Genomic DNA, 23,146 nt, shown 5'->3' on the forward strand with positions numbered 1-23,146 from the left:
GTTGACAGGGGAGAATTAAAATCTTCACTGACTTCTCTGCATAAGGTACAACCACACCCCCGATGGTGCTGTATCTACATAGCAATAGGTTCCCACAAGAAATCTCAAACAGTAATTTAAGAATAAGTTTCAGAAAGAATGGAAGAAAATTTAATTTACATAGAAGTACATAGCCAATGCGTTTCATCCATATTTATTGAATTGAAGAGAATATAACTTTTCCGGTTCTCCTCTTTCTTGATGGTCATTTCTCACATATGAAATTAGCCAGCTCTGCAGCAGTTGAAACTTACTTTTACCTCTAAACTTTTTTATACAAACGTTCAACAAGAATGCTCCACTAGACGTGCCTGCCTAAACTATTGAAATCCACATGCAAAAAGAAAGGGATCTTAAATTGTCGAAGGGACAAAGCGTCCATTACACTTGCAAGTTCGCTCCATATTAAATAATGTAATTATCAAATCCAAAACGTTTTTGGGCATTGAATGTTAAGCAAAATCCGCCAATGTATACTCCAGATTTGTAGAATTTGGCGGGAAAAAATATACGTCTTCATTAGGATAGATGAGCTGGGGACATTTAATGAAGATTTTTAATATTGCACAATTTCTACAAAGATTTTAGATTTTCAAGATATAACTAAAGTTCCTTCAGAAGTCAATTTTGTAGGTCAATAAAGATGGCACCCCCAATACAAATATGCCTATAATTTAGGACTAATTAACGATTAATTTGTGCCCACAAAATTAGAATTTGTATCCAATTTGTTCCGCCGGAAAACCGATTTTTAAGGTGCAATCAAGGTAGCACCCCCACGTTTCCAGATAAAATTTTCTTAGTTGCATCAAAAACTATGAATTAAAGGCTAATTTTTACCTGAATTAGATTTTCATTGTTTAAACAATTTATACATTAAGCAATTTGTAACTAAACCGGACCCAAACTTGCTGGGTTCTTTTTTTATATTTCTGTAAGAGGCGGCTACAAAATACCCACCTATAAAAGTGATTAGTTACCGTGCCTTAGTCCGGACCCGGGTCCGAGTTTTACCCATACCCTAGCTACTGTTAATATTACTACTATTCAGCTCCTGAAAAGCTCTTGTAAGAAGACATAATTTGTACAATTTGGTCCAATATCTGTTTAAATTAAAAATTACTTTGTTTTATTTATTTAAAGATATGATTTTCTTGTTGGCAACTTTATTTTCATGTTAAAGGATTGCTGTGTGCAATGAAATGCGGCCAACTACACCGCCCACAAAACACCTGCCCATCTAGCTCAAGCAAATCAAAATTTAAACTTTTCTTTAGTTTTATTTTTTCTCCTCGTACATTTCCCGCATCTGCTACAAAGAAAAACCCCAATATTAACCTAAATTAATGATTTGGGAGTCTCCGAAAATTCCAAAGGATTAACTACACAAATTTTAATTAACACCTGAACACGATATTATCCTTTCATCAAAGAATATATACTGACTTCTCCAAAGCATTTGACAAAGTAGATCACAGCTTGGTGCTGAGCAAATTGGACAAAATTGGTTTCTCTACTTCGCTTCTCCGACTGTTCGAATCATACCTTAGTGGTAGACTACAACGTGTGCAATACAAGAATTACATATCTGACTCGCTGCTGTGGTTACGTCAGGAGTTCCGCAAGGATCTAACCTCGGTCCCCTACTGTTCTTAATCTTCATAAATGATTTGCCTTCTCTACTTTCCTGTAACACCTTATTATTCGCTGACGATTTAAAGATTTTTACATCCATTTATAGTAATGATGATTGCGTTTACCTCCAAACACAAATAAATAAACTTGGTGAATGGTGTTCAAAAAACAATCTTCACTTAAACATGTCTAAATGCAAAGTAGTTTCGTTTTCAAGAAAATCTCAACCTCTTTTACATCCTTATCAATTTAATGATATTCAGTTTAAACGATGTACATCGGTCACGGATTTGGGTATTATATTTGATCTTAAACTTTCCTTTTCGGAACATATATCGGTGACTATTGCTTCTGCTTTAAAAATGCTTGGCTTTATTATCAGAAATTGTCGTGATTTTTCCAATATTTTTGCTATCAAATCTCTATATGCTGCTTATGTGCGATCCAAACTAGAGTATGGTTCTCTTATTTGGTATCCTTACTATGACTGCCATAAAACAACCCTGGAAGCAGTGCAGCGTAAGTTTCTGAAGTTTTTATCGTTTAAATTGGACAGAGTTTATCCCGCAATTGGTACTGATCATCAACTACTGTTATCTCGATTTCAGGTACATTCCTTAGAAGTTCGCAGAACTCTGTCAAGCCTTAACTTTCTCTTCAATTTGTTACACAATAACCTAGATTGTCCATCTCTTCTTTCCCAAATTCGGTTCCATGTGCCACGTTCTTCGGCTCGTAATGTATATACTTTCAATTGTGCTAAGGCCAATACAAACTTACTTTGTAAATCACCAATATTTGTTATGGTAAGCAACTTTAACAAAATTGCTAATATGTGTGACATTAACACTTGCTCAGTATCTGATCTTAAAAGATTGATGGAATATTTTTAATCTTATTTTAATCTTATTTTTAATCTTGTTTAAGTTTAATACCATTTAATTTGGTTTTTATTAGGTTAGCGGTTAAGATATTAGTATATTTAGTTATTGTGCTTTCTTAGATTAGTAATTGTCCTATAATTGGAATTTGATTCTGTTGGGCAATAAATCATATTATTATTATTATTATTATTATTATTAAAAAGAATACTTAATAACTCTTTAGCTTTCATCGAAATTTATCGAAATTAAAACAAACCATCATTCATTTGAAAGTGTATTTCTTCAAACATTTTGGAAAAGCATTAAAATATTTCGAAATTTTCGAAATAGTACCGGTACGGCCCTTATTAGCGGATCAAGATAAATCAAAGTGGCCGTGAAGATCAAGCAACTAAAGTGTAGATCGAAAATATGGGTGTGACATTGCCGAAGTGGAAGTGCGACGATAATTAGAGCGATATCTACCTATGTATGCTAGACTTATCAAAGAAGGAGGAAATGGATACTTTGAGAGATGGGTACACCGGTAGACGAAACACAAAAAGTTCAAAATAGTGCTGAATATGAAGTCACTCTAGAAAGGGAAGACAACCGAAACGATTGATGAAAGGCGAAAAGGAAGATTGAAAGAGAATAGATTTCAGGATGTCGAAAAAGAAGCTAATAAGGAATTTAAAAGAAGACCTGTAGCGAAACTGTAGTTGAAAAGTATAACATAATTAATTATTTATACTTTTATGCTCAACTAGGGTCATGTTTGCTATTTTTTAAAATAATATCGAGTTAAAACCTCCCCCTTTAGTTTCAATACGCTGGTTCCGCCCGACGCGATTAGATGAATCTGCTTTATCCAAGATTCGCTCTGAACGATTGTTCATAGTATATTGATTTATATAATACCTTTCTAATTTCCTGATAAGATTTCTTTCATTTAACGGAAACTTCGAAAGATTAAATTTAGAAATATCCGGCTTTAAAAAATTACTTTCGGATCAAAGACGGTCGTATGCATAATTTACGTTAAAGCGGAATTTAGTTTTATTTAAACGATTTGCGGAATGTTTATAAAACGTAGTGTAATTAAAAAAGTGACTTTGTGCACTTACTGTTTTACCAAATGACGCTTTTCCACCGATGTAGCATTAATAATTGCAGAGAAAAAACGTTAATGTGAGGTGATAACTATAAAATGGATAACGTTTTGCATGCCGAATTAGTGACAAGTTCCATCGAATCGTTCGTATATATCCCTACTTCAATGACCTACAGTTTATGTTTGCTCACATCCTCTTTAAGTTCTAATGCTGAACTGAGAAATGGTAAGCAGCAAAAACCGCAGAAGGGAAATGTGTTTCATACATATTTATTTATTTACTTACTGAAGAGGGAGATTCGCACCCATAACAATTGACTTTACGATATACTTAAGAGCATATCCCTTAAATCTAACAGCTGACACCTCTGCATAGGTCTTAACAAAACAATGGTAGTTAAATAAAAAGAGCAACTAACTTAGGGCGAATATTCAGTTCATAAATACGTCACTGAAGACACTATGACTAATGATATTTTCAGTGATTTATGCAACATTTGTAGGAAAGCAATAAATGAATTTTCATTTTTCATCCCTCATCTCAGAAACAATGTAATAGAAGGAAGTTAGTTATTTCATGCCCATAAAGTCTCAAGTCGCTTTTTTTCACAAGCTTCATGCTTTTCTTTTTGCATCTGACTAATAAATAATACGGTTATAATTAAGTAGTATATCTTATGAGTAGGTTAACTGTAGGTCTTCTCTTCTACTTTACATCACCCAAAAAATATCGTTTCGTACCATAAAAAATCCCCCGCCCAAAAGACTTGTTTGAGACTCGACCTATACGTAATTATATACTCTCCCTTGTTTGTCCCTCATTTCTAACTATTCCTATTATTCATTTCTCACTTTCGTAGCATCTCCTACTCGTTTTACTTTCTTCTGACATAACCTCTGAACTTTTAGAATATACTTGAGATAAAATCTGCTCTAAAATAGGTGTTATTTCCATCAAAATGTGGTAATTTTAGTTGTGGTAATTTAGACAAGGTTGAATGATAAAATGTAGAGGCATTATTTGCACCTCCTAAACTAATTTTTGTACCGGCTGTAGCTGGTTGAAATACGGTTTCATCCATTCTAAACGTTTTAGTAAAGTTAATTTGTTGTGTCTCTTCCTCTAGAGCAACTAGAACTTCGGGTAAATTTTACGTAAGCGCTAGAAAATGCTTGAAATTCTTTATATTTACTTTGAATTTGTTATGCAAGGACATTGGCCCTTCTTTCGCCGTAACTATTTCAGATACAGTTTGTAATTCTTCGAACTGTTCATGAGCGGTTAGAAAATCTTTAAAAAGTCGTGATTTACGTAAAACTAGATTTTGTGAAAGCCCTAATGGTGGGATTTTAGCAGACGGAATGTGTAGGCACCAATAAATCCTATGAAAGTTGAGAAAACAACGTTATTTGATGTAAAAATGTCAAACTGTGTGACATAGGTATATGAAAGACATATTGATACCGTAGTTCAGAAAGTGCAAAATAACCTAAATGGTGGGTTTCCCGCTTTCCACGTGTTACAAACACAACAATTTAAGAAAAATCTATTAACATGCATGAAACTGGTGCAAACATTATCTGTAAAACAAAATCCGGTTCGAATTGACCAATAAAATGTTAATTATCTTCAACCCGGGGAAATAAATCCCGGTAAAACTATTTTGCTGCGATATTAGCTTTGGACTGTATAAATTTCGAATCGCTGCATTTAATCTTGCCTTCCGCATAAATGTCAACTAGTTAAATTGGAAGGATTCATCTATTTTGATGCAGCTATCTTCGTTGAGGTAAATTGACAGGATGTTTAACTTTAAATAAATCGGGAAAAAATACCTCTATTGTTTAATTACACGACGCATTTCGATGAAAGCGATGATTTAAAAAAATACAAACTGAACTACAATTTTAATATATTTTGCCAATAGTGCGGCCGAAAAGAATAATAACCAAAACCGTACTTACTTTCTCAACTATATATAAAAAAGTAAAAGCTCTCAAACGAGTGTGTGCCAAAATCAATCCCTTTTCATGATAGATAGTGGCTTTTCTGGTTATGCGCAACGTGTCACCAGCAACATGATCCTCATAATTGTCAGGCAACGGCTACAATTTTGCCACCAATTACTTTATATTTTTTCATTTGGTTCTTTTAACAAGTGAATGTACTAAAGTTTAGAAAAATCTTTGTATAATTTTGATGTATAGAGTTGCATCTTTTAACGCTCTACTGGTTAGGAAATCAAAATAACGCTTTAAACATCATATTGAAACATATCTTGCAGTTAATTCCTTTCATTGCGTTTATTTTCCAAATCTAGACGTACACGCTATAAAATTCCCTTTTCATTTATATTGGAGTTACATAAACTTTCATTAAGCAATACCTGATGTCATTTCATAACTAATTACGTAAATAACTATTATGATAGTATAAGATACAAGCCAACATAGTGAAATAATAGTATTATGTACATTAAATTGAGCGCAAACGAATTGATTTAGTCAAATATTGGAAAAGGATACAAATTGATTCTAATGTTGTGTACAAATATTATGCGTTTGATGTTTATTCATATCAACGCCAATGTGGACATTTTCAAATTACTCCCATTGATTGTGCAATTACAAGTAATACTTACGGCTGAATAAATCAGCAGCTATGTCTCAAAATAAAGGATAATAGCTGCGCGTATAGCAATTATTCCATTCTATTTAATTAACTGGTACATAAACTGTCTAAAATACTAGGTACAATACTTAACATATACTTAACCAGTAGAATTATTAAAAGTGTCATTATCTTTTTAACCGCGAACAACACAAAGCGATGCCATTACTGTTGTCCTTCGTTTTCAGAGCCGAACCTATTACAAGGAATATTAGGAAATAAAAGCCCGAGTTATTATAACGCAAGCTATTTTCCGAAACCGCTTTCTGGAAATTTATAGCCGTGGTCACACAAAAGTATGTTGTATGCTGTCGGCAATATCATTACCATATAAGTAAAATGAATTAAACTTTAAAAATTACAGTGTTTTCAGAGAAGGACGATGAGCACCAAATAAGATCCGATGAGCTAATTTAGTGGACTAATTTTTTGTGTCATTGTAGCTTACTTTCGCAGAGCTCATTTCAAATGTATAGATGGATAATAAAAATCGAGAAACTAAATTCAATTGACTTTTATAAATTGCTAATGGAAATAAGGAATACATAGTCACAATCACACAGAAATCTGGGTCTATACCAATCGCAAGTTGAACTCGTGTTTTTAATCGTATATGCCTCATATGCCAAAAAGCCCAAAATGTGGCAACTATGATTGGCAAAAGTTTAGAAAATTAAGAAGCGTGAGGTAACCTTTACTGCCAAAATATTTTATTGCCAATCAATCTTGCGGGAGGTGGTCTGGCATTATCCTTTTAAGGACTGCCAACGGTTATAGCGAAAGAAGAACAACTGTTTTAGATAAATCTATTTTCTTCCGTTTTATTTGATGAACATTAATTTTGTTTCGAGGGTAGATTATTTTGAGAAAGTTAGGGGTTCCATTTTAGAGTTTTTGTTTAAAAAATGTTGTCGCATGAAATCCAGTAAATGTTGAGTTTCATGTTAGCTTGGGCAGGACGAGTAATAATTTTTAAAATAAAAAAATTTGTAAATATGTCTCTAAAATAAAGAAAAAGCCAATCTTATTGCCTATTATTTTCACAATTTGGTCTAATATAAAATTGTAGATTGTTGGGCCTACATGCATAAATGATTTTTAAAAGATCGTTAAGTTAACTTTATGTATGAGTAATAAAAAAATACAGAGTTATTTAACCCACAAAGTCTAATTCTGTCAATTTTGGAAATATGATTTTCTTTCTACCTTAAAAAAAACTAAAGCTTTTAAAAGAAATTCATTTGGACTTCGAATAAAAATTAAGGCGAAAATAAACAGAAATGGGAGGAATTCGTTAATACTAATTCGAACGAACACTAATATTATAGACAACTTTATACATAGACGATATCAGTTATGAATAAATGGATACATTATTATACCTAATGGTTTTAAGCGTTGATTAACTGCTGGGGTTGTTGAATGTTATGGAAGCGTTCGACCCCTACACAAAATTAAAAATGGGTTTTTAATTATGGTAGCTACGACTGATTTCTTTTTGGTGGTATTGATACCTCATTAGCCAGAAAATCACATTCCATCACAATGTCCTGCCATAACGTGTTGAAAATTGGATAATTTAGGAACATACGTGGTATTTCTCTTCCTCTTACTTACTTACGAATGTTTAGATCTCCATAAACTTATAAATGGATACATATGTTAATGTTCATTCCAATAAAAAAATGTTATTTGTGTACTGCACCTTTGCAAAATGTTCTAGCGATCCTTGAGCTACAAAAGGGGAAAGTTTACGCAAATGTGCATGGTTAATATAGTGGTGACCATATATTACATTTAACCTAATATCTTATTGAGATACTTAACAAAACTACTTCAATAATTTGAGCAATTCTAATTCCTCTCAGGATATTCATTCAATTGTAACCTAATTGGAAAACGATCGCGATTACGTCCTATTCAGTTCGAAATTGGTTTCAATTTCTATGCGTATTGTAAACTGTTAAACAATAATATTATTATGCATATAATAATGTAAATTTGGAGAAGTACCTAAATAATGCATTATGTAGTACCTATAGATACAATTCTTATCTAACAACTCAAATTTACGGTGTGTTATTAGCTGACGAATTTCAATTGAATACTCCAATGTAATTATTGCTACAAAAGCGTGAAATGCTTGAAAGTACGCAAGAAGAACTATCACTTGAAATCGAATAGGTACTGAAAAATTTATGACTAAATTTACAGGTATTTTTTTTCAATGCTTTGTCTAACGTAAGATCAATTTTAATGATGACATTAATAAAGTCGAAATCGATCGCCTAAAGAGGAACTTTTAATTTAATCATAGGTAGTTCTAAATATATAGAATACACCCTTGATAATAACCTATTACCTACATGGAGTCGTATACATCAATCAAATTACTTGCATTTTACTCTATGGTTTTACTCTTATTTGAGAAAAAATCGGTTCATAGATAACCGAGATTTCCAACCGTTTCGATACTTTTATGACACTCTGCAATACTAACATTGTTTTTTCACTAGGTATAAATGTTTTTATATCCTTCTTTAATTAACATATTCATATGAGTTAGAATGAAATCAAAATAGGTCAATAATAAAGGACCAAATCTCTAACCAGGGAAACTTCAAGGAGACCGTGAACCAGAGCTATTCCGTGATTAAGATCGTTATACTATGAATATACGATTCCTGCTTCTCATAATAGGAAACAGCTAAACGAGCAAACATTGAAAATCATTATGTTTATACCGAAATTCCAGAGAATAGAAAAGGAATGTAAGTATTAAATATATTTTTCTACTCATTTGACCGCGTTTTTGTGGGAAATTGTCTGGTATTGGAGCACCAAGGCATTTAATAATTTTCGATTAAGTAACTTCGTCCTTCCTACATCAAATACGTACCTACTAAAAGTAATGAGGATCAGGATGCATTGGGAATTATTCTATGAATTAAAATGAGGATGAACTGAGCTGCAGTACTATTATTAATGTAGGAAACCTAATTTAAATTTCATAGAATCATACAGGCATTGACAGCAAGGTATAAGACCTACAATATAAATGAGATGAATAACATAATTCACAAGAGAAACAGATTGATGATCTCAAATAAATAACTTTAGAAAATTAAAAATTTACGGACAAATCGGTAGAGGAAAGCGGACGGCGAGATCAATTGTTTTTCGGGTCATGTTTCCACCTGTTGGGGCTTATAAATCTAGTGGCGCCAAATTTGCTTTTAGGCGAACAAAATATCGCCAGGATTTTAAAACGAATTAGCAATTTATCTTGACATAATAAATTTCTGGTGTGCATAATCACGGAGCTATACGGAATATACTATATCCCGTGTGCGCGTATAAATGATTTGTGTTCGGTTACAAAAAAGTTTTATCCACTGTTTCACAGCTTTTAGTAAAAAAATAGGAATATATTTTATTACAAGTTTGTAATAATTTACATTTGAATGTGCGTTATACAATTTATTTATTTATTTATTATTTATTATCCCCTTGATAATAGAATTGGCTGTTGGTTTATTACGGAACATCTTTATTGAAAACACTTCGTACATCGGCCAGCAAATAAGTAAAAATGGAAGTTAAAAACTCCACAAAACTTCGCATTTATCTATGTCAGGGCAGTTTTTTAACGACATGTTGACAATAAATAAAACAAAAGCGAAGTTTTTCATTAGTAAGACGCAGAGTCATCAATAACTCCCAAAATCACTACATCTTGCAGACTTGGTACTAATGACTTAAATGCTATACATATCGAGAGAGAGAGGTAATTAGAGAGATACGAGAGACCTATTGTGGGAGAGGTAATAATCGCTGCCAATCGCATTAATTAAATAGTAAATGTACTTCAGTAAAAATGTCCGTCTGAAATATGTGTTCATGCAGTTGTTGTACTAATCCAATTAGTAAGAGGAGGAGAATTAAATAAAGGTAAGATACAATTAGTGCAATTACTTCTACAAACGGGTTTCGAAGTAAAATGGGAGTTCTAATTATAGAGAAATTAATGAAGCGCACAGAACTGTGATTAAAGGAGATTTCTCTTACGGCATTATACAAGAGCACTATTAGAATACAGTTTATATAGGTGTTAATGATATTCAAGTCCACGAACAGAATACATTGGGTGAGCTCTCAAACATACCACAAAACTTTCCCCTATCTCTTAAGAATATGAATATTGTACTATCAAGTGTACTTCGCTAACTTCGTTCTAAACAATCTAGGTACACCCGAAAACAAATGGGCTTTTACGCATCGCTCTTATATTCAATTAAAACTTTCAAACAGCATTCGAATCCGATATTACAAAAATGTACAGATGTGTACTATGTGTTCTATACATACAACAAATGAAATAACTTTAAAATCTCTTCGGCAAAGTTTAAAAAACTTTTGAATTTAAAAGATGCCACAACACCCACTGTAGTAAAACTAATTCGATAACATGTTTTATTAAAATGAAGCGGAAACCAAAATTTGAAACGTCATTCCTCCCAAATACTAAAATAACAAGCAAGAAACGTGTATGAATGTTTTTACTGAACATTCCGAGATCATCACAACAATTCAAAGCCATTGTTTTCATAAAATTATAAGTCGATGATTGATTTTTGGTATGAAGACGTAGTGTAAGCCTATATTATTGAAATGCATTAGAACTAGGGAATGCAATCCCGCAGCAAAATCTCAATCCCGGTATTTGCGGGATTGTTAGATGTTAATCCCGCGGGATCCCGGAATTTGCGGGATCTCGCAAAACTTTAAATATATTGGCAAATAAGCAATTCTGTGTGGTTAACTTCTGATGTATTAAAATAAATCGCTAATTATCCCAATATTTAACAAAAAAGTATCTTCGGCCTAACTTACAACTCAAAAAAAACCTTACCTGTAAAGCACAAAGTCTTCTAAAGTGCCTCAAAAATCATTGTACATTTTTAACGAAAAAAGTTTAACAATTATTTAAAAAATAATTCGCCGTTATCAGTTTCATTAACAAAGTAAACAGAGTCGTCCCCTTGGTCGACAAATTCCTCAGTCCCGCAAATCCCGCGGGATCCCGCTCCATTTATGTGTGGGATTAATCTCGCAAAAATCCCGCAATCCTGGTATTGCATTCCCTAGTTTCTAGTCTATAACTTTTGATTGAGAAGTCTGATCGAAAAAGTACGAATTGTTTTGGATTCTACGCACCAAAATTAATAAGAAAGAGTGTTTTCCCGAGAAATTTTGGTGCAGTCGATTTTTGGTAAAAAAAGGAAGGTTGTACACTGCCTTTTTTTGAGGTCCTCAAAGAAAATTGTCTCAGATCGACCCGGAAAGAAATTTTTCTTATAGAATGTGGCCTGTAGAATCTATAATTTCAAGGAGTTCCAAGATTGGGCTACTAGTTCAAACGTTACAGCCCTTTGAATTTTCTTTCGAAATTTTTTTTTTTCTAGTCTATAACTTTTTATTGAGAAGTCTGATCGAAAAAGTACGAATTGTTTTGGATTCTACGCACCAAAATTATTAAGAAAAAGTGTTTTCCCGAGAAATTTTGGATGCAGTCGATTTTTGGAAAAAAGGAAGGTTATACACTGCCTTTTTTTGCCGCGAAAAAAAAATGTCTCAGATCGACCCGGAAAAAAAATTTTCTTATAGAATGTGGCCTGTAGAATCCATAATTTCAAGGAGTTCCAAGATTGGGCTACTAGTTCAAAAGTTACAGCTCTTTGAATTTTCTTTCGAAATTGGTTTCTTTTCTAGTCTATAACTTTTTATTGAGAAGTCTGATCGAAAAAGTACGAATTGTTTTGGATTCTACGCACCAAAATTAATAAGAAAAAGTGTTTTCCCCAGAAATTTTGGTGTAGTCGATTTTTGGTAAAAAAGGAAGGTTATACACTGCCTTTTTTTGCCGCGAATAAAAAATTGTCTCAGATCGACCCGGAAAAAAAATTTTCTTATAGAATGTGGCCTGTAGAATCCATAATTTCCAAACAGTTCCAAGATTGGGCTATTAGTTCAAAAGTTACAGCCCTTTGAATTTTCTTTCGAAATTGGTTTCTAGTAGGGAATGCAATCCCGCAGCAAAATCTCAATCCCGGTATTTGTGGGATTGTTAGATGTTAATCCCGCGGGATCCCGGAATTTGCGCGATCTCGCAAAATTTTAAATAAATTGGCAAATAAGCAATTCTGTGCGGTTAACTTCTGTATTAAAATAAATCGCTAATTATCACAATATTTAACAAACAAGTACCTTCGGCCTAACTTAGAACTCAAAAAAACCTTAACTGTAAAAAACAAAAAGTCTTCTAAAGTGCCTCAAAAATCATAGTACATTTTTAATGAAAAAAGTTTAACAATTATTTAAAAAATAATTCGCCGTTATCAGTTTCATTAACAAAGTAAACAGAGTCGTCCCCTTGGTCGACAAATTCCTCAGTCCCGCAAATCCCGCGGGATCCCGCTCCATTTATGTGCGGGATTAATCTCGCAAAAATGCCGGTATTGCATTCCCTAATTAGAACCTTTTCTATATAGCTTGATATATCATTAACTTGTAACTAATTGTATTTCCAGTATGTTTTCAATGAGTTTTAGAATCTTTACAATTAAAACGTATCTCTCTCTCTTTCTGTAGTAAAAATTATAGTATTAATTCTACGCGTTTGTAGTAACTCTTCGGTCAATCTGCTAACAGATACTTTCTTCGCAATCCTGTGGGTGCTGAATTATCATCAGTTAGTACCGACGTACAATTGATGGGTGTTTAGTTTTCAATGCAACCCACAGTGCCGTGTCATTCTTGTAGAATGGCAGATGTGAAGTACACTCTCGCCAAAATCAAGATCTAGTTGTAATTTCCTAATGTGCTCATTTTTGGCTAAAAGTTTACCGCGGGATACCATTTCTTTTGTTCTTTATCGAAAAAATAAAATGTTTAATTGAATTTCACCAAATGTCATATTTTTTTAACTCAAATGGCACCCGCCTAAACAAATTATAGCACTGGATAGCCGAAACTACAAAATTTCCACCATGCAGAAATGGCTGACATGGTGTTTATTCATGGAGAATGTAAACGGAATTATTTGTTGCCGTCCACGAGTCACGAGTGAACGCTGAAAGATAACGCGCCATGAATACATCCATCAGCTCCACATGGGGTGTTCCGTTTCAAAAAACCCTGTTACATAGTTTATTGCAAATGTATGTCATATAACGCAAACATGGTGACCAAGCTGTAACGAAGAATGTTGGCTAACATTTTATGTCGGTAGCATTCACCTGTTTGGTAAGGGTCAATTAACAGCATCCGGTGTGTAGTGGCAAACAAGATTTTCAAAAAGGTTAGATGTATCACTCATATATCTAACCAAGAATAATCATAATAACGGCTGTTTATTGCACCCCGTGAGAACAGGTATACAAAAATGTTGAAAAAACACTTTTCGTCAACAGAACACAGAATCCGAACTAAAAAACCAAAATAAAATTTGCGTTGGAAAAGATTGAGAAGTATGAATATGTATTGAGAAGGCACTTTTTTGGCTTTTTAGTTCAGATTCTGTGTTCTTTTGAAGAAAAGTGTGTTTTTAAGTTTCTAATTTTGCATTTTTAGTATATATCTGCAACTGAAAATGCAAAAATAATGTTCTCGTTCGTGGCTGTAGACGTAGAAGAGTGAATCTATGAGCGTTTCCTAACTAGGCTGAGCTCGCCAGTTTGCAAAACACGCACAGAGCATAACAAGTTCGGGACTGACACACTGACAGACAAACAAGAAAGTAACCATAAAAAAGCGTTTTAATAAATACGGTGGATCACAAAAGGGCGAAGTTCAATCATGGTAAAAAAAATTTAATGATTTTTCTACAAGTTAGTTAACCTGAAAATAAAAACTAAATTTAAAAAGAAATCTGCATTAAAAATGAATCAAAATTTAATAAACAAGAACAACGATTGATTCAATTTTTCGATGATGAAACTTTCTTACTCAAATCATTAAACGGACGAGTGGGTTTAAATCTTTAGTGCAGAATCTTTCTGTGTGATCTATGCCTATGGCAGAACGGCGGTCGAAGTGAAAGGCGAGTGATGTAAAGCGGTGGTATAGTTCAAATCCTAGGTTAGCAGTTAGTAGATAAATAGTAAAAAAATGTGCGGTTGTAGGACCTAAATCCTCTCATCGATTACTTATTCGCCGTTGGTCGCAGAAAATTTCATTCACAATATGACGATACATTAATGCAGATATTTTAAGGGACTAGAGGAAATTAGCTATAACGAATTTTCTGTAGCTCCAAAAGGGCGCGATTTCTAAGCAAGATGTAAGATATGTGGCCGGTAAATATAAAATATAAGCATAAAGATATAGGTTTAACGATTTTTAGACAATTATTTACACTGAAACAGCCTACCTTTTAGTATAGCGCTATGAAATTGGTGCAAAACGTCTTTTCCCTTTTCCTGATGTGTGTTAAAACGGTTTTCGATTTTATCCGTCAACCGAACCAGAACAACATGGATAATGTTTGTCAAGTACAATCAATGAACCCTCATTATTAACAAGAAATGAGTAGTCATTAAAGCAATTAGTGGAAGTGCTCCATTAGTAGGTATACAGATCTCGTTATATAATTGAAGGTACCGTCAAATGCAGAGTGCGACATTTTGAAGTAAGGCCATGTTAAAAAAGTAATATTCAATTTAGATTTACGAAAATATAGAGAATATCACATTTCGCATAACAAACTTGACAGCAGTAAATACAAGCATTTAACATTTTTATATTTAGGAATGTTCGACGCTTGATAAAGAGAATGAGCAACCTCTGTGGCGGTGGAATTGAATTAATTTTTCGTGAATATATGAATCAAGAACACCAATCATTTTTGGTCGCAAGAAGGAGTAGCAATTGAATTGGAAAATTCACAGATTTCTTTGTTAAATCGGTAATAAAATGCAAATCAAATCGGGTAAAACTAAAACTACTCAGTTGGAAATGTAATAATTGATGTGTTCAAATTTCACTCAAACAGCTTTTTATCCTTCATAAGCACAATTTACAGTAGGTAATTGCTCAATTACCGCACTAAAACAGCACAAGTGCTTTAAGCTAATTTTTCCTATATACTTTAAAGTGTACAACTTCTCTAAAGCAAATTATTGCGCTATCCCGCAGTATAGTTTTGAACATGGGAGACAGAAGTATCGTTTAGATATTTGCTTATGTTTTGTGGGTATAACAATTTATGAGGTTACGAGTCATCATTGACTAAATTTAACCAAAACGTTTTACTTTAATAGGACAACCATGGCAGTTTTGCTGCCAAAGCGCACCCGGATTTTAAATTGTGCCGCTTTACTGGCAAATTGCAAATTGGTTGATTGGCGTAAAAAATTTTTTCTACAAAAAACCTTAATACATTTTTGCTCTAAAATAATTTGGGGAGCCAATAATCGCATGTTATGAATTTTACATTGAAATCCCTATGATGCGTTACGCAAGTCACCACCCTGTACCGGGTGATCGAAAAGTAGTGCGGACAATTTGAATTTTCCGTAAAACTAAACATTTATAACGTTGATAACATACCAAATGTCATTTATGTAAAAGCAGTGGTGGATCAATTTAATCACTAATACATAAATAAACCACCTTCTAAACATGTTTGCCAATTCCTTAAGTAAAAAATATTAAACACTTAAAGCGCCCATTTTAAACTGTCTGCAGTTCTTTTTGATCACCCGATATATCAACGACCTGATTAAATTAAATATTGGGGCTAGAATTGTATCCTTTGCTGACGATACAATTTTGGTCTTTGATGCGGTAAACGATGAGACATTACGCTTGAAAATGGAATATGGCATGGCCCACTTCAAGTGCACCAACTAAACACTGATTTGTTGTCTCTTAATTTAAAGAAAACTTATTTTGTGTATTTTTCATTAATAAATCGCCAAGTTCCTTTCAATAACGTTTTGATTCATTCATTTAGTTGTTTAAATCGAAACTACTTAAATTGTGTATGTGATCACAACATAATGGCCGCTTCTGAGGTTAAATACTTAGATACCCTAATTGACTGTAACTTACGATGGAAAGCCCATGTGGACAATGTAACTAGACGAATAAGATTGTTATAAATATGAAAGTTGGCACTGCTAACAATGCGCATAGACTGCGCATGCACACATCTAATGTTTACAATATGAGATATGTTTGCCTTTAACGGAAGCATCTGTTTAACATTTCAAAAAGATATCTCGATAACTAATAAATTTGATATTGCGCATCCTGCGCATGTGCACATTAATCTGAAATTTACAATATGTGATACGTTTGCTTTTACTAAAAGCATCTTTGATCAAAATTTCAAAGAAATATCACCATAAATAAGAAAGATGGCATCATGCGCACATCTGATTTTTATATGCGATATGTTTGCATAGAATATCTGTGGTTAAAATTTCAACAAAGTATATTAATAAATAAGAAAGTTGACATTGCGCAGCCTGGGCATGCAAACATTCATTAATCGTCAAAATTGTTCTTGGCTCCGATGCCAGAGATATAAGCTACTGAATTCAAAAGGAACGAATTAAATATATTGAAAACGTAGTACTAGTTAAGGCCTCGGACCAGAGACTTGCTATAACTAGACTGCGCTTAACGTATCTAAGGTGTTGTCGACACAGTATGCAACACACAATGCACCGCGGGGCAAAAATCGCAGAGATGATGTGCAATATAATGAAATAAGCTGTTATTTTAGATGTTCCGTTCATTAATCATTCTCTTGATTACCTCGATTAGTAAACAGATAAATTTCTGTTGAGAATAAACCAATAAACTTAGGTTAACTCGTACGTATCAACATGTACTCTGTCTATAAAATTTTAAATAATATGTAGATTTTCAACGGATAAAAGTTTAAAGGGCCAATGGATCGGAGCCATTCGAAGAGAAAAATTTACTCCCACCATAGTGCATTTGCGGGGAATGAAGCCTATTTTAAGCTGGTCCCAGACGATCGTGCATTCGGCGAATACACGAACGTCTGCGTGTTCGCTTAGGTTCCCACACAGTACGCGTATTCGACGAATATTCGGGGTTCCGGGTAGTTTGGCGAACGATTTTAGCAAACTTTATGATATCGCGCCAGTGCAGTAGGTGTGTTTGAGTTCTAAAGAATGGATAGCGAAGATGAGGTTATTGCCGCCGCTCATTCGTCCATTCCATGTCTCTTGAATTTGATATTTACTATTCGTACAATCGTACCTACACAAAGCAAGAACTCATTCTATTCGTGGTTAATAATCCCTATACAACTTACCTCCGACACCGGTATCACCCAACTGAGTTAAAAAACGGTTAAAATAAGTCGTTTAAAAGTACGGGTACTTAACGAACCGTGTGGGAGCTTGACGAACCACGTTTTGTATCCCTTTGATTCGTACACTTTTACCGACAATCTGCGGAAAGCTTTGGCGAATGAAAAACGTTCGCCGTAGCAAGACAAACTGGTCTCCCACACGCTACGCGAACTACCCCGAATTACGAACGTTCGCCGAATGCACGAATCGTCTGGGACCAGCTTTAGAAAGGTACCGACGAAGGTGTTAAACAATAATGCAATACCGAGCGTTTTCGACTTTCCCATTCACTTAAAATAACGTAGAACTATTATTCAACATCCTTTACCAGCAGGACAACGGCAGTACCTAATTAGGTATAGACGTAACTAAGTACTTACTGGTACTAAGTATATTTCAGGTTTTGTTACAAGAAAAATAGCTAAGTCTGTTAAATGTTCCATATGTGCAGATGCGATATTCGCATCAGAGAGTCATTCAAAACTAGAAAAAATCGTGTAGGATTGTTGCACGTATCAAGCGATGCATTAAAAATTTGCCAAATTGCTGAAAATGTATTCAGGTTTTTCATTCAATCCACACCACACCGCGTTGTAAACAAAATGGTTATCAGCAGTCTAAAAAAAATAAATAACAGTTACAGCCCATTTGGGTTTTTGGATAGGCATATATTGAATCAAAATCCGCTAAATAGTCATATCTCACTACTTACATGTTTTGTTTTAAGAGTATATTTTCCCATACGTGTTCCGTGTTCACCACCAAAATACACATATGAATCGAATTAGGACTAGAGTAAGGCAGTTATATAGGTACCAATTTAGTTCAAATAAAATACCAATAAATTCGATTAAAACAGTTAACAGTTTATCTTTTTTGCTACTAAAATTTAGAATAAACATATGCTAAAGCAAGCTGCAGAACGTACGTCTGCCCCGCGATGAACAGTTGGTTGCCTATCCTATCTTGACAACAGGCGTTTATAGTAAAATCTACGTTACGCGCGGGTCTAGTTATAGCAAGTCTCTGCCTCGGGCGGACGGACGGACAGACACAGAAAGTGGTTGTAATAGCACACCCAACTTCGTTAATGCGCTTAAACATTATTAACAATGCACTCATTTTTAGCCACAGAGTGGTGCATTGAAATGTTGCCACTTAGCACTAGCATTAGCTGCAAATAGAAAAAAATTCATAATTATGTTTCGACACCTTCATTTCCCCTTTTTCAGCCCTGATAACGAGGTAAATAGAGCTAGTAAATTGTTTCTTAAAATTATATAAAAAAAGGTCTCACCAGTACGGTAATGCTGAAGTTGCGTAATGCCTTCCGATGTACTCAAGTATTCTGAAGAATTTACAAACTTGAGTTAATCTTTCCAAATTACTGATTACGAGTTTTTTTTCAATTTTTAATGCAAAAAAATGTTTTTCCTATTTTTAACCCTTTTTATTCGAGCTCGTCTAGGAAAGTACGAAAGGTAGGTCCAAACGTACTAACAACGAAGGAAGACGAAGAGGAAATGTTTAAGAGAAATTGAACCACGAACCCGAAGTCTTTATCAACAATAAATTGTAACTTTCGTTACATGAATTAGGTAAATTTTAAATAAACCTCTCTATGAGATATTATGGATTAAAGTCACTCCGAGGAAGGGTCAAAATGATCCTGTGTATTTTGATGTAACAAACCCAGGGTGGGAATTTTCGAAGCGTCACACACCACGTCACAACGTCTGGACTCGGCACCTCGGATGCTTCCATTGCAAGGAATTTAGTCAAACCTGTCGAACTTTATACTGTATGTAACATATTAACATTGTTTATTCATTTAAACAATCCTTTTAGATAATGGCGAAGCGGTAAAGAGATATTATATCAAACACGTTTGAAATAGTGATTCATCATTCAACAAGATCGCATGATTTGAATGGTGTGTCATCAAATGTACATTTATTAAAACAATTTGAAAAGTATACGCCCTAAATCCGAAGAAAAAAGATCAACAAAATGCTGAACTCAGTTCTTTGACGAAAAAAACAACTCGCCCTTTTCCAGAGCTGCAAATTTCGGCAACGTGCACTATAATGACCCTAATTAATTTTCTAACAAAATGCATAAACCCCATGTTTAATTTTCATTGCACATACTGAGGTTCCCAAATAGGTAATCGTTAATTAAAGTATCTCAATCATTGGTATTATAAACAAAAAGTTTTGCGATTTTAAAGCGAATGAGAACATACTAAACACTACCTTTTTCTGCGCGACAGCATCCTCCATTCATCACCATAATCCACCTCACAAAATACCCATAAGTTCAAATTACAAACGCTGCGATACACACTCAAACCCGATTGCGAAATAACTGCCATAATAAACAAGTCAAATTCAACATTATTTGGCGTTATCAGTTACCTACAATTAAATCGGGTTTTTCCATTTACAGGTGTCAGTTGTATGTCGTCTGATTTAATAACCCTGTCTCACTTTAATTTTCCAGAGCGTTGATTCAGGTGTCTTTTGGATGTAAGAAATAAAATATTTGATCCTCTGTATCAATTTTCTGCACTACAACTTACAAATCTATAAATTTTGTATCGAGGAAGTCTAACTGAAGTCAATATCATTTGACTGTTTTTGGGAAATTTCGTTTATTCATTAAAGCGTTTAAGAATGATTTTACAATGCCGAAGTTTTAGTTGGGCTCAAATGTGCGTTTTATATACCTACTGTACCAAGATCATGTAGTATGATCTTATTGCTTGTAGTAAAGGGCCGTTAAGAATTTTTACTTGTTTCGGAAGGTGCTTTTCTACACATTTACGTAGAGATGAGATCTCTTGATTTTTAGAATACAATTAGATCTTTTGAAGTAATTGTTTACCTGAAAAACTAATAGTGTTGTAACCTTTAAATATATAGCAAACCCTCAGGCAGGCGGTTTCTAATTACAGAAATTTGCTTTTCAAATTTCATTAAGGTTAAAGCTTCGTAGTATTTTAACTTAATATTAATTTCTGGCTTGTAAGTTCGCTGATCTGTCTCAAGTGGACCCAATAAATTCGTACTCAAGGAGAAAATTGCAGTTTCCTACAACTTTTCTCCGCGTTAATTTAAATTTTATTACTTTTACGAAAATTCAGTATTACGAATCACTGTGCGCGAGAGGGTAGGTATTTATTCCTAGAGGATTAATAAAGTCTAATGTTAAAAGCGTTTGTATTACAATCTTCCAATTTTCTCCAATACAGTAGCTTATACTCGCGTGTCGATTTCTATGGATTCATAGCACGTAAACTGATATGATCAAACTGTTTTTGTGTTGTTATGTAATGGAAAGCATAAGAACGCTTTAGAAAGGGGTTTAGTTATGTTCTCGAACAGCTTGTGTGCTCGTAAATAAAGTCTATAGACCTGAGAAATATTTAGAGATAGGTCGCCGACGTCACTGATAATTTATGGTGGTTTTTCAAAAATCCGGAATGAATTCTATATTGTCAACGGAAAATCAATTCCCTGGGAGCCTGTAACCTTTCTTCTATTGCCTGGACAGTTATTAGCTCTTTTCGACGATGTTCAGTTGCTACGATAAACCACTTTTAATGCCTAAATTAATTCCCTTAGAGTAAATGAGGACCTACTGATACGACTTCCTAATTCAATGGATTTGAAATAGGTACCTCATTTCGTTTGCGCATCACATAGCAAACGTATCAGATTTGCAGAAATATGTCGCTGTTGATAACATTGATGACACGCCTTGAATATCTTACCGCGTACATTTCAATGAAGTTATTCAAAGAAAATGTCAATTAAAGACTCTACCTTTCGGCACAGATTTCTCTGTTTTGTGGACATAAATTCAAATAGACCACACTTATATCGTTCACGTAACGCTACTGTTTACCGCCATCCTTTATTCAATATTCTTCTCGAAGGCACACTTCCCTGGGCATCGTTAGATGCGTTAACTTGTCCTACTGAAAGTACCCAGCCTTGTTCTTTATTATTGCCGCTACGGTCGTTTACTTGTCCCTTTAAGTTTTATACATATCCCTTGTTACATACACTGAACTAACTGCAGGGTTTCAAACCGACCTTTGCGAATTATTTATTATGTACTACTACAGTCTTATATAAGTTTTGATACAATGAGATAAAACTTTTTATTTTCATTGAAAGATAATGGGGAACTTCTAAAAGTTAACTTCTCTTTTCATTTTCGCCATTCAGACTTCTCTTTGCTGAGGGTTACCATGATGTACTTTCAGATTCCACTAAGATGCGAACTATTTACGACCCGTAAGAATTTGTTAATTTGATTACCACTAAAGTTCATTGTCATAATACCGTAATAAGACAAATATCAAAGTAAACGTAAAGTACCTGAAAAGCTTTTGTAATGAATGTTCTACCTGACTATAATCATTCGTTATAACGGTAAAGTAAGTTCTCAGTTACAGTATCATGAAAATTTACGTATTTAGGAACACCAAAATATTCAGTGTTTAGGAGCGTAGGCATTTTTTGACTATACAGGGTGTGTGTAAAGATGCTGACTCGATTATTATATGACCGACAATTGGCTTACTTTAATGCGATTCCCTCATTTTTATTCATTTTCAAAACCTACGAACAAATCGGAGAAAGATTATTAGAAGGGAGGGTTTCGAAATTGTTAGAGTTTGTTCAAAATAGACCATACCTAACAGTGTAAACATGTCCAAAGCATGGAGTGCACTTAGTGTCCAGTAATTCATACCAAATTCTGTAGTTCTTAGAACATGCGTAATGGATTCTACACTGAAAAATAAGGGTAGTTTGTAATTATAGAAAGGGAAACGGAATTGAAATTTGTAATTGTAATCATAATTAGCTGGTTGATGTGCTTTAACAAAACCGTCACGAAACAAATACTGTTCTATCATAGAACAAAATACAATTAAATTTGATGTTTGACCATGGTCAGACAGCGAACAAATCTCTTGTCAATGCGGAATATCGTAAGGTAAAGAATGCTCATATTACTTTCATTCGTTTAGAACAACCCTACCAGATAAAAGCGCTACCTTCTTTTCGTTATATACCTACTCTAATTGTGGGATACTTTTTAAAATTTACGAGTACTAAATCACCACAGTGATGTTTTTATCTATGGTGGCAAAAGTATACTTTAAAAAAACGCCTACAAAACTAAATTCAAAAACAATGCAATTTTTCCAATTTGGCAAATTTTACATAGATTTAAAAAAATGAATGAACATTGGCGCTTCTTATTTAAATAACAATAACTGAATTTAGGTGAAATCTGTCCCATGCCTAAATGTTCATAAATGTATGAATTAGTTTTTTAGATGACTGAAGAATTTCAGAAAGCAGTAAATTTAAAAAGAAAACTTGTATTTTCCGCCGAGGTTTTACATGCCAAT

General features: G+C 33.9%; 1 protein-coding gene across 7 annotated transcripts in view; it reads right to left on the reverse strand.

The window, feature by feature from the left end:
• The window catches only part of LOC116165328 (potassium voltage-gated channel subfamily KQT member 5-like), a 345,213-nt gene that overhangs the window by 284,548 nt on the left and 37,519 nt on the right, over window positions 1–23,146 (reverse strand). For 5 of the 7 annotated variants that reach the window (XM_031479669.1, XM_031479668.1, XM_031479673.1 and 2 more), the window contains exon 1: window positions 19,971–20,104. The exons of 1 other annotated variant lie outside the window; for it this stretch is intronic. In XM_031479669.1, coding sequence (XP_031335529.1) covers window positions 19,971–20,089 — 119 coding nt within the window. In that variant the 5' untranslated portion in view covers window positions 20,090–20,104. Of the gene's footprint in view, window positions 1–19,970; window positions 20,105–23,146 lie in introns of those variants that run through there. One more of the 7 variants, XM_031479670.1, reaches the window with a different exon arrangement.

The sequence above is a fragment of the Photinus pyralis genome, unplaced genomic scaffold (assembly GCF_008802855.1).
Source record: "Photinus pyralis isolate 1611_PpyrPB1 unplaced genomic scaffold, Ppyr1.3 Ppyr1.4_LG3a, whole genome shotgun sequence".
NCBI lineage: Eukaryota > Metazoa > Arthropoda > Insecta > Coleoptera > Lampyridae > Photinus > Photinus pyralis.